At 43.1% G+C, this 12,884-nt stretch overlaps 1 protein-coding gene across 6 annotated transcripts in view; it reads left to right on the top strand.

The window, feature by feature from the left end:
- COBL (cordon-bleu WH2 repeat protein) overlaps positions 1-12,884 on the top strand; it is a 306,183-nt gene that overhangs the window by 178,061 nt on the left and 115,238 nt on the right. For all 6 annotated transcript variants that reach the window (XM_050785610.1, XM_050785608.1, XM_050785607.1 and 3 more), the window contains one exon: positions 5,793-5,966. In XM_050785610.1, coding sequence (XP_050641567.1) covers positions 5,793-5,966 — 174 coding nt within the window. The remainder of the gene's footprint in view (positions 1-5,792; positions 5,967-12,884) is intronic.

Here is a 12,884-nt window from a genome sequence, read left to right as displayed (position 1 = left end):
CCTGCCCATTCCTGGTGATCAGTTCACATGAAGCTGGCATGCTTCATGGTTCTTGGTTTGCCACTTCCTCGGAATCAGTGCAGGATTTCCAGGATGCCAGAAGACGTCTCGGGATTTGGCTCAGGGATTCAGCTTAAGGAGTGCCTGTCAGGAAGGCTGTGCCCTGAGGATAAGGAAATGCAGAGACAGAGAACACCCTCTTTGGAAGGAAAGTTGGCCTTGTCCTTACCCAGAACTGTGCCAGCCACCACAGATGAGAAGCAGCGTTCTCCCCATTCTCACCTTGCCAGGAACTTTGACAGACCTGAGCTGCTCTGCCCAACAGACCCCAGCGAGTGTCCATTCGCCTCATCTGGTTTATGTTGCGTTGTTCTGCCTTGAGTCCTGTCAATACCTGTATCCGAAGAAAAGCCAATGTGGATAACAGGTTCTGAGCTGAATCTTCCCTCCCACTTGATTCTGTAACAAAGCATTAAAAAAAAAAAAAAAAAAAAAAAGTTATAAAGCCTTTCAAAAGGGGGCAGCATCGTCTAAGGAGAGGAGGCTGCAGGCAGCAACAGGAACGTATTTCTAGTTTCATCTTTCTAGTTTATTCTATTACTAAGGAACTGAGCCATCCTGAGTAGCTCCATCAGTCTCCTGGTCCTCAGTTTTTCTCACCATCAAAACAACAAACATCATGCTATTCTAAGAGGATCTGATCCCATTTAGAAGAGCCTCTGCTGAGAGGATTGTTGATTGCCAGCTCAGAGTATACTTAAATTGTAGCCAAAAGATATCCCTTAACCTTGACGCAGAAATCAACATCTGATTTCCTCAATAGCCATGTCAAAAGATCTAATCAGACTTTTGGTAGACTTGATTAAATGAGTCAAGATATAATTGTATTTGTAGGATGGACACCTTTGAGAAATGGAAACAAAATGACTATTGATCTCTTTAAAAAAAAATCAATTTAAACAAAGATTTCAGGTACAGCATCTCCTGTTTGTCCCTGGAAGTGTATTGTGCAGTAAAGTAAGGGGCTGAAGTCCATCAAGCCCCTTTTGTTGTATGAACAGATTGATCTGTCTTAGGCTGTGTGATGTGGGTGTGCTTGTGAGGCAGCTCTGTGAGGATCTCTTCGAGAATGGCAAAGGGAAATGAACCATGGTAGTTTGTACTGACTCGAAATAGGAATGTTTACCTTGAACATGCTCAGCTTCCTGTCTGGTACTGATCGCTGATCAATTATAAGTCAATAAGCGAGGGAGACAACGTGTTTTCTGCGGTACTTGTGAGCCCTAAAAGTATTCCAGGGACACCCTGCATTCTCAGGGCCCTATCAGGTTCTATGGGGCCCTTGTGCTGTTGGAGCCATGCCCCTGCTGCCCAGTGCTAGCTCTGCATAGCTCCTTGTCCCTGTCAGTGGAATAGTATTTTGTGGTCACAATAAAAGTCAAATAAAAGGAAAATAAGCTTTGCTGAGACTAGTACATTTTAAACAGAAGCAATCAAATATGTGCATATATATACGTGCACACACACCCATGCATACATAAATGTGTGTGCATGTGTGTGTGTGTGTGTAAATTTAAAATTAGGACCCATGTCAAAAATACTTGCGGATGATACTGGTTTTATTTTGAGCCGACACTCAGATCTGGAAATGGTTAGTTTCCTCTTCTTCCTGTCCTCTCTCCCCAGATGTGTGTATGAGGGTCAAATCACTGATATTTTATACTGAATATAATGAGTTAATTGGCTATCAGTGGTGTGATGACATGGACACAGAGAGTTTTGCATTGTCTTTGGTGGGTGCAGTTGAATTTGACTATCCATCAAATGACAGCAGCTGGCCTGGAGGAAGTTTAAATCCCACCAACCAAAGTCCCATGAAGCCTGAGACAGAAGGTTCTATTTGCTTAGTTTTCTTTTCTCTGTTATTCATTGCTTTTTCTTAATGATTTATCTGGTTGCACTTGCAACTCCTGAGAAAATTTGATAAGATCATGACTGCCAAAATCTGTGGATTTTGGTGCCAACCTTTGGTGAGAGCTATGACTCACTTCCCTACAAAAAAATAACTTGATATTAAAAACATGTATATATTGACAAGCTTGGACAGGAAACCAAACCTCTCTTGCAGGCAAGCAGTGGCCTGTCCCTCATGAACTTTGCCACTTGGTAGCAGGAGACAACCGAGGAAACTGGGATAATAGTGGGGGCCAAGCTGTTTGGACTCCAGACTGCATGCATTAAGCTCTTGGTTTTCCCTTTCACTTCCTATTGATATGAGTCAGGACTTTAAAGGATTCAATACTTCACAATGTTTTCCTCCCATGTTATTCTGTGGATTGTTTTCTAAATTCTGTGTACAAATTCCAAAAGTAGGGAAAGAAGGAAGATAGAAATGAAACACGGGTATTCTCTGGACAGCACAAAGTTTTTGTCTTCCCTTGGGTTAAAGGCTGAGAAACACTGTTGCGTAGCAGAACTGAGGAGTGGGTCTGGTGGCTCAGGACCATTGGACCCTGCAATCGACCTCCTTAGGAGTGTTGCGGGAGGTGGGAAGAGACGTTTGTTAATTGTGTAGAACAAATGAGGGGAGAAAAATCATCTGTTGTATTGAAATTCAGTTAAGTTCCAGAGTCACAGATGATGGCATCATGAGGAGCCCATTGTGTGAAGATAATCAATATCAGAACTTCTAGGAGGACTTGGGATGGGGTGCACTTTCGCCTTCTGACTTTCCACCATTCAAGGTCATCTCACTGTGGCCCTCATGAGGTCATTGTCACCCAAAATAGATACCAGCGAAGAAGGAAACCACATAGATAGGACACTTCTAATGTGCTTTATCTAAATTACCTCATTTAATGCTTGTAATAACTTTGAAGGAAATGGAATTTTCCCCATTTTGAAGATGGGGATGTACCCACTATATGGGGTCTACTCCCATTCGTACCTTAAAAAGCAGATAATCCAAAATGTCCAGGATGCTTATGAGAGCAAAAACAGTTACAAATTAAAACCTGAAATCATTATGAAATGGGAGGGGGCTGCAAAGTTCTTTTAAGGGAGTATTCTGCACAGACCTTCTTTAAGTGCTCAGGGCATTTACAGGACAGAGGTGGATTCACAGCAGTGTTGAGTGATCAGTCAGGCAGGCATAGTTGTGGTGAGGACTGAGGACAAGAGGAACTGGGAGTTCCATGTCTAGACAGGGTGGAGTGAAGACAAGCAATTAGATATGTAGTTGTGGAATGCACTACCATGGACATTGTGTTTCTGGGATGCCAGATAGGGCATGTATGCTTTAGAGATAGCAGGTGGCATGGGTGGAAGTATGTAGTTCTTCATCGACTACCACAGCTTTAAGCATCCTCGAAAATGTGCGTTCACGTGTGAGTGCACGTCTGAGTGTGCATGTGAGAGTGTGTGCACATGCGCCTGAGTGTGTGCGTGTGCAGTCACTGTCAGCAGAGACGTCGTGGATGAGGAAACACAACAATGTGGAAGGTCCCAGTGTCCATGCTCTGGCCATATGCTAAGTGACTACTGATGAGGAAAGATGGGGTTTGCAATCCCCGTGAATCTGGGGGCATTTGCACAAACCAGCCATCCAGCAAAACACCTTTCCAGCTCCAGAACTGTGAATAGTAAAATCCCTTCTCTGGTTTGCTTCCTATGCTTCATGTAGTCTTCTAGATCCTGCAGGGTTAAGTAAATCTGAGTTGCGTCTCCCTGAGTCCTCACTGTTGCCATGGAGGGGGATGTAAGGCGGAGTTTATTTTGCATGGCTTATTTGCTTAGTAATGACTGTGATGGCTGCAGAACTCAAGGACTCAAGGGAGCAACTTACATTTTTCTGTGGGAGCCTAAATAGGCATTGATGAGTTTTCTGGGTGTTAGTTTCTTTTCTGTTATACCACCCTCACCTGTTTCCTATGGGAACTCTGTACCTGGTGGCCAAAGCATGGGGCATCATTGATGTTCAGTGTCTGCAGGGAAGCACTAATGGCATAAAAAGCAGCTTTCATGGAGTGTTTTGTCCTTTGGCTTTAATATTTAAGCACAAGAAAATCTGTGACTCAAATTTTTTTCAGGAAAACAAATGATCGTATAACTGGCAGAGCAACAGCGTTTGCATCTGAGTACAAATAATACTGGGCCATTGTTTAATATGATGGATTTCCTTTATATCTTCATTTTAAATATGGAGAACTAGTTGTTCAAATGAAATCTTACCCACAAGCTTATTATGTAAAACTTGAAATCATAGTGACCCAGAGGGTCATCTGTCTATTCATTCATTCTCGGGAAGGTTGACTGAAGGGCCCTCCACCTACTAGGAACTGTTTGGAGCTGGGATTACATACAGTTATCAGTAAAAATGAGTGATAATTAGTGTGTTCATTGAGTTCACATCTTAATGGGAGAGAAAGATACAAACAAGCAAGTATAATAATCATAATAGCTAACACTTATTGGGTACTTACTTTGTACCAAGAACTCTTTTTTTTTTTTTTTTTTTTTTAAGAAGTGGGATTTCACTCTGTCTTCCAGTGACACCAGCATGGCTCACTACAGCCTCAAACTCGGGCTCAAGAGATCCTCCCACCTTAACCTCCCAAGTAGCTGGGACTATAGGTGTGCATCACCACACCCAGCCAATGTGCCAAGAACTCTTTCAAGCTCTTTTACATCCAGTTACTCATTTGATTCACATGATAGCTTTCTAATGCAGGAACTATTATTTACCCCAGTTTTACAGGAGATAAACTGGGGTAAGGAGAAATTAAAAATTTGCCCCAGATTTGTATCTTACTCATGTATCTTACATACACCAAAAAACCTCATCTAAGGTCGAAAGAAGGAATCAAACCCAGGCAGTGTCTCCAAGGTCTGTGGGCTTAACCCTTTACTGCATTGGCTCTCAGTGTTGACTGTGTCCATGGTAACAGGTGCTGTGAAAGAGCTGTCATGGCTAGGAGAGAAGAAGCACCAGGACACAGCATGGTACCATCTTGTTTTCAGTTTGAAGTTAGAGTGCTGGCTCTGCTGGTTCCCCAGATGCTCTTTCTGCACTAGCACTTACATGATTCTATTAACAGACCTTAGGGAGAAAAAAGATTCAAAAAGTTTGTGTGTCCTGCAGCCTGCTCCCCCGGTACGGAAATTGCCCCTTGAGAGCAATTAATTAGTGTGTTGGTTTGTATTTCTTTCAGCTTATTAGGTATCCGTCACTAAGTACTGTACTGATGGTTCTAGACAGTCTTCATAGCATATTGCTTATACCACATTGTCAGTTTTCCTAACTTCTGAAAATTAGAAGAAACATAAGCCCCCTCCTGGCAACAAGTGGAGTACTTTCCAAGATGACCAAGATTGTTGGTGTCTTCCCCACGGAGATGTATTTCTTGATCAGTTCCTTCCTCTTTTCAGTGTCTAAGAGCTCATTCTGACAACAGGTTAAAGTTTTAAGGAGGCCAATTCACACCTGCAGGTTGGTCAAGAAGTGTAAATGATTCTAGCTGCTAAGTGTTCTCTTAGTGGCCTAAAGAGTCTGCCATCGCCTTCATGATTAAGAAAGTGAGCCTCATAGCATGAGTCTGTTCTGCAGCATCTTCTCCAGCTTTCCCTGGAAAGCTACAGGCGGGGCTTGCTAAAGCCTTTCAAGCTGACCGCAGAAACAGCTGCCGTTCAAGCTCAGGTGGACGGATTGGAACTTTGTCTTCACATGTGAGCATTCATACAGGGAGAAGTCATCTCACACTGATTTGGTTTTCTGTTTGTCTCTTCCCCAACAGGGCTGTTTAACGACACCCAACTCCCCATCCATGCACTCACGTTCCCTTACGCTGGGTCCATCCCTCTCGCTGGGCAGCATCTCAGGGGTGTCCGTGAAGTCGGAGATGAAGAAGCGCCGAGCCCCTCCTCCTCCAGGTTCAGGTCCACCTGTGCAAGACAAGGCATCGGAAAAGGTAGGGCAGTGGGCCGTTCTAGCAATCAAAGCATCTTTTCAGTGACACAGTTGATTCTTCCAAAGCTCCCTGGGAACACAGTAATCCTTCATGTTTGTGGCTGTAGTGACTGGAGTGTTGAGGGCAAATATTTAAGCTTTATTTAGAAGTAAAGGCAAGATGCCAGGAAGGGCTCATGTTTTTAACTCTGAGAAGCTGAGTTCCCCAAGGCAGTCAGGATGCACCCAGCAGCCCAGTCCTGCTCCCCACACACCCTGAGATGTCAGATCCACCGTGCAGGTGTAAAGATAAGGATGCAGTCTTCTTCCCTGGGCTGAGATGTTTCTGACTGACTGCATCCCAGCTTCCTGTGGAGGCAGCATGCCGCAAATGCCAACATTTACAGAAAGCACATTCAAAGTCCATTCATTCTGTGGCAGGACTTTATTTTTTAATTCTTGCCGCTTGTGTCATGTGGCCTAGCCCAGTTGCATAGAGAGTGTCACACCCTGCTAGTCTTTAGGTTCAAGGCCCCTTTTTGCTCATTTGCTCTCAAAATATCCTAAAAACTAAGTCTGTGTCTCCTGAATGTGAGGCTTGGCCCCTGGATCTTGATTAAAAGTTAAGCAGCAGAAACGAAATAGCAGGGTCCTGACATGTCATGTAATTTCCTTATCAGCCTGCTTGTCAGTCTGTCCAGGTATGTCCGTCTGTCCATCTATTTTTGCAAGTCGGTCCTCTGGTCATCCATCTCTGTTCCTTCATGGGTGTTTTTTATCCCTGGGTCTCAGAGACCATCTTGCTCCCATCCTTAGTCCTTCATATCCCTAAAAACCTATATGAAAAGCCTGTAGTGCAACATATTTTCGAAGAAAATATTTTTATTTTTGTGTCTCTTAAATATTTTCTAGGCTGGGCGCAGTAGCTCACGCCTGTAATCCCAGCACTTTGGGAGGCTGAGGCAGGAGGATCACCTGAGGTCAGGAGTTCAAGACCAACCATGGCCAACATGGTGAAACCCCGTCTCTACTAAAAATACAAAATTAGCCGGGCATGGTGGTGCACACCTGTAGTCCCAACTACTCAGAAGGCTGAGGCAGGAGAATCGCTTGAACCCGGGAGGCAGAGGTTGCAGCGAGCCGAGATCACGCCACTGCACTCTAGCCTGTGCAACAAGAGCAAAACTCCGTCTCAAAAAATATATATATATATTTTTATATATAAAATAAATACATATATTCTATATAAAATATATTATATATAGAATATATATATATATTCCAATGTGACTGACTTATTTTGAATTCTTCATGATATATTAGCTGTGTTTTCCTAAAAGAAATTTAGGCACAAATGGTACCTTTTTGTTGTACGCATCCATGATAAGATGATGGAAATGGAAAACACAAAGCTGTTTCTTCTGATTATCTATAGTGTGTCTCATTAATTTGCTTGGATGTAGATTCTGAACTTTTTTATAACATGCAGACCGTATTGATAGCATTGGCCTTTCCCAGCTACATGCCCCTGGGAATGTCTTTTTGCTTTGGCTTAGGATAGGTATTTCTTTAACAGTAATAAAAAGTATGACTTCCAGGATCAATATTATGTCAGCTTTTTTCTTTTAATAAGAACTATATTTTCTTAATGTGATAAAATGTAGATGCTGAACTGTACCAGCATTTTAAAAATTTCTTCCACCCAGAAAAGATGTTGTATTTTTCTGCATTTAATGTGCTTACCCACAGTGGATAAAGCCTGCTTGAGTGGGAAAATGTGCAGTAAGTAGAGAATTGGGAATTCTGAATGAAAAATAAATAGTACTTTATACCCTGTAGAATGAACAGAGTTTCCTCTGAGGCAGTAAAAGCTTTTTGCTGAAATCTGTTTTATTTGGCACAGAATGCGTGGAGAAATTGGCTCATGGAAACCATCTTCCTTTTTAAGCATATGAGTGGCATATGGATTAGATTTAAGCATTTGCTCTGAACATGCTTTTTTAAACTGAAAGGTATTTTGTTATTTACTAATTTCTGGGAAAGGAACCCAAAAATGTATTGTCGTTGTTGTTAGGGAAGAACGTCAATTCCTTCTTCATGAACTTCCTTCCATATAAAGATAAGATGTTTGTTTGGAAAGCCTTATTTATATGCAACTGTTACTAACACCAGTGTCCTGAACAAGAAGAAAAGGTTCATTTTCAGGGACATGACTAGTTGGTAAGAAAACGAGAATGCTTACATTTGTATATTTTAAAATATTATTTTGTATCAACTAGTTTAAAAAATTCAGTATTTGCTTCTTCGTTCTAATGGTGGGATAATTTTAGCCATCCTCCAGTTCATTTGAAAATTTTCTAAAAATTATGATCATTATGTTAGTATTTGTCAGTCACCTGATTATGTATTCATAATTTGGTCATGTGTGTTTATTATTTCTAATTTTGAAGAGGTTTTCCCAGAAGTTTTAGAGCCTGGAGGTGACCGAATGCTCTCCTCAGACCCCATGGCTCTTCCCACAGTACTGTGAATGCAGCTTTTATTATGTGGAAACTTCAGACCAGAATGATTGATTGTACACATTAAGGCACCTTATGCTCTCAAAGATTTCTCAGACTTGAGCAGGCATCAATTCACCCAAAGGGCTTGTTAAAACACATTTTTCTGGGCCCCACCTGAGTGCTAATTCAGTAGGTCTGGATGGGGCCTGAACATTTGCATCTTAAGTGCTGCCACTCTGGCAAACCCCACTTTGAGAACCACCCCTCCATAGCAAACTACCTCCCTCAGCAGCTGGCTCTGAATTTTGACTACTCAAAGGCAACAGATCTGCTAAGAGATTCTTCAGTAGGAAAGTTACCTGAAAATGAGTCCATCTATACTGTAGAATAATAATTATATGCAGTTTTCCATGAAGTTAGCTCAGGCCTAAAGTTGTGTGTTAAAACACATCAGTAGTCCTCACTCCTTCTCACTGGGACCCAGGGAACCCTCATCCGGGAGGACAGAGGAATTGTCTGTTCTGCACAGGATTTTCTTCCGGCTTCATCTGGGGCCCACACTGTCCTCTCACCATCGTGCCATGTACAGAAGGTGAACTCTCCCTTTGTCCCAGACCCTAGGCAGCTGCTGGAATTCTTGCTCGCTGCTCTTGCTTTTGGGTTAGAACCACCTTCCTATACTGAGTGATATGGTTTGGATGTTTGTCCCCTCCACATCTCATGTTGAAATGTGATCCCATTTGGAAGGTGGGGCCTGGTAGAAGGTGTTTGGGTCATGGAGATGGATCCCTCATGAATGGGTTGGTGCCATCCCCATGGGGATGAGTGAGTTCTCTCTCTGGTAGTTTACCTGAGATCTGGTTGTTTAAAAGTATGTGGCAGCCCCACCGACCCTGCTCCCTCTTTCACCATGTGACCTGCCTGATCCGCCTTTGCCTTTCACCATGAGTAAAAGCTTCCTGAGGCCTCACCAGAAGCCGAGCAGATGCTGGTACCATGCTTCCTGTAGTCTGTGGAACCATGAGCCAATTAAACACTTTTGCTTTGTAAATTACCCAGTCTCAGGTGTTTCTTTAGAGCAACACAGACTAACATACCAAGTCTTTAGCAACCCATCCTGAAGTAGAGTTTGTTTTCCTCTTTTTTGCTCATGGTTTCCTCACTTGTTCTGCTCTTGGGCCAGGATTAAGATTGTGAGTAGGGGCTGTCTACACAGATGCCTGGGTGGGCATCCCTCTGCTCATCTCCAGTCCTCCGTTTCTTCTGTAAAATGGGAACATTAAGAACAGCACTGGCCAGTGATCGCTGTAGTGGTCAGACGTAGATCTCATGGCACTTGCCTGGGTTCTGATCCCAGCTTGACCAGCACTAGAAATGGGAGCTTGGACGAGATCACTCTTCTCTGTGCCTTGTGTCCTTAGGTGTGTGCTCTGCATAAAGGTGGGAGATGAGAACTGGCCACAGTGCAGTGGGGGACAGAAGTAGCCAGAATGCCTAAAGCAGGGAGGGCTGGGCAGAGGGAGTGAAGGGTCCATGGCCCCAGCCAGAGTTCTGTATTAACCAAGTAGCAGATTATATTTAAAAATCAAATTTGCTATTGCTGCAAATACCAAATGTACAATTAAAAAATCACCAAGGCCCTACAGCAGGCTCATTCTGTTAAACAATACCAGCACTCTCTCCTCTCTTGGTGGTATTTTCCCTTCTCAGCCACAAACCACAAACACCCTACTCACTATTCCATACCTTCTCAGGATTCTGGAGAAGAGAGTTGCTCATCCCTTTCAGTCCTGATAGCTTCTGTTTAAGAAGAAGAAAAATCACCGGGCATGGTGGCTCACACCTGTAATCCCAGCACTTTGGGAGGCCAAGGTGGGTGGATCACAAGGTCAGGAGTTTGAGATAAGCCTGGCCAACATGGTGAAACCCCATCCCTACTAAAAATACAAAAATTAGCTGGGCGTAGTGGCAGATGCCTGTAATCCCAGCTACTTGGGAGGCTGAGGCAGGAGAATCACTTGAAACCAGAAGGCGGAGATTGCAGTGAGCTGAGATTGTGCCACTGCACTCCAGCCTGGGCGAAAGAGTGAAACTCCATCTCAAAAAAAAAAAAAAAAAAAAAAAAAGGAAGAATCAATTACTGTCAAGACAGTCTTTTGTAGGGGTCTCAGTTTACCTATTAAAGATTGACACAATACTTTAAATTATTCTTTCTGGCATCTTTCTTTGTATAATACTTGGCATTTTACAGAGCAAGTTTTTAAAACTTTTTTGGTATTGCATTTAAGTGATTAAAAATAAGTAGCTTGTGGAAGTTTACTTATCTGTGTTATTTAATTTTAGTTTTCATTATCCACAAATATATAATATGTAGTTTTTCATTTATTCAGTCAGTATACAGTTATATGCTTTTATGCAGATAAAACTATAAATCCATTTTTATTGTAATTGACAAGTAATTCAAAACTATTTTAAAGTAATTATTCCAGCTTTATTTTTTTGCTAGTATTTGAATTATTGCATTTATTATGTTCAACACTATAAAATTCCAACTTGACAAGTCTGTTTCTCCATGATCTCAAGATATTGCATTGGGACTGAAATTGCTAGTGATGCTGGCCATTAAAATAAGTGATGATGGAGGCTGTGTTATGATCAGTTATTAGTATAACCCAAAATAAACTTTTCTATGAAAAATTTGCTTATGTATTAGTGAATATTTGTTGAATAACTGCTATGCACAAGGCCTTGCACTTGAAAGCATGAATTGGTATTTATTACTCTAATATCTCAGCACAGTGTATACATAAAAAGATAGTATTTCACACTGCGTGAAGACTGAGGATGATCTGTGTATGTTAGACATTTAATGGAAAGCATTATTACTTGAAGTTCTATTTCCTGGATCTGGTAACTAGCATATTACAGGAAGTGATAAAACTGTGCTGACCAGACTCCCAAAGACACGTTTCATCAAGAACTGAAGTGTCCATTTGATCATCCTCAGTCACTCTGGTGTGTTCTTGATCCTGTTCCGCAGAGAGGACACCCAGGGTCAGGCAAGTCCTGGCAGCCACTGTACTGGGAAGGCCCTGAGAGCTGGGCTGCAGACCACTTGGCCAGCGGATGCCAGACTGAAGTGTCCTGTCTCCATTTAGGCCTGATATTTTTTTGCTCATTAAAATGAGCGTGCATATTTCCCATCTCTCTGAGCTGGGGTGTTGAGGTCATGGCAATACTCATCTTTGCAGACTTCTTCCTGCTGCCCTTCTCCTGGAGTGAAGTCTGCCTTCTGTTTCTTATCACATGCCTTGTGGTGGTGGTTAATTGGTTACTGATAAAGTGGATGATGCCCGGAGACATTGAAAAATTGCTTTTCACACTAATTAGAGGGCTCTGATCTTTGCCGGGTGTACCTCATGGCCACTCCTCAGCCAGTTGGCCTCCTGGAGTACTTTGTTTGGAAGGAAGGACTCTGAGGTCGGCTGAGGCTCAGCAGACAAGAGAGAGTCCTTCAGTTTACCATGAGCTCAGGAGGGGAGGACCATCTCGGCCCACCCAGAGTATGGGATGATGAGGACAGAATTCTTAGACCCACCTTGATGGCCTCTCTTCTTGCACACATCAACCACATCCACCTGTCAGGGCATCCTGCCTGTTTTCCTTTGAAGTGTATCCAGAATCCAGCCACTTCGCTCTGCTCCCACCTGCACTCCTGGGCTCAAGCACTCCCATGCCCCACTGAGATGTTTCCTGGTGCACTGGCTTCCTAACTAGACCCTGCTTCTGCTCATGCCCCTCTCCCCTGCAGAATCTTCTTTACACCATTGCTAGAGCGACAGGTATCTAAACAGGAACGGGGTCATGTCATGCCTTAAAGCCTCTGCTGGCCTCACGTCACAGTTGACTGTGCCAGCTGCGTCTCTCCTGCTTCTCCCCACACCTGGCAGAGCCTTTCACTTGCCTCTCCCTAGTGTCCCGTTCACCTCCTCACTGCACCAGACCTTGCTTGGCAGTCACTGCATCCATGAAGTCTCGCTGGCCACCTCCACCCTCTGGTAACTCTCTGTCCCCTTCCCCGGTTTCAGGTTTCTTTCAGTCCCTGCCAGACAGCTCAGGAAGCTGGGAATTCTGTGTTCCCTGACACATCTCCAGTGTCTTAACACTGTGCTCATTAAACCGGTAAATATTTATATAAACTTACTTTATGTGTACATGATTTATTTACCAAACATATATATGGATCATCTCTGCTGTGCTCTAAATGTTGGCATCCTCCAAAACTCAGATGTCAGAATCCTAACTCCAAACATTATCATGTTTGGGGAGTGATGAGGTCATGAGGGTGGAACCTCGTGATGGGATTAATGTCCTTGTAAAAGAGAGTCCAGAGAGCTCCTCCGCCCCTTCCACCATGTGAGCACACAGCAAGAAGGCGC

Source organism: Macaca thibetana, chromosome 3 (genome assembly GCF_024542745.1).
Source record: "Macaca thibetana thibetana isolate TM-01 chromosome 3, ASM2454274v1, whole genome shotgun sequence".
Taxonomy (NCBI): Eukaryota; Metazoa; Chordata; class Mammalia; order Primates; family Cercopithecidae; genus Macaca; species Macaca thibetana.
This window is presented reverse-complemented; position numbering and strand designations above follow the sequence as displayed.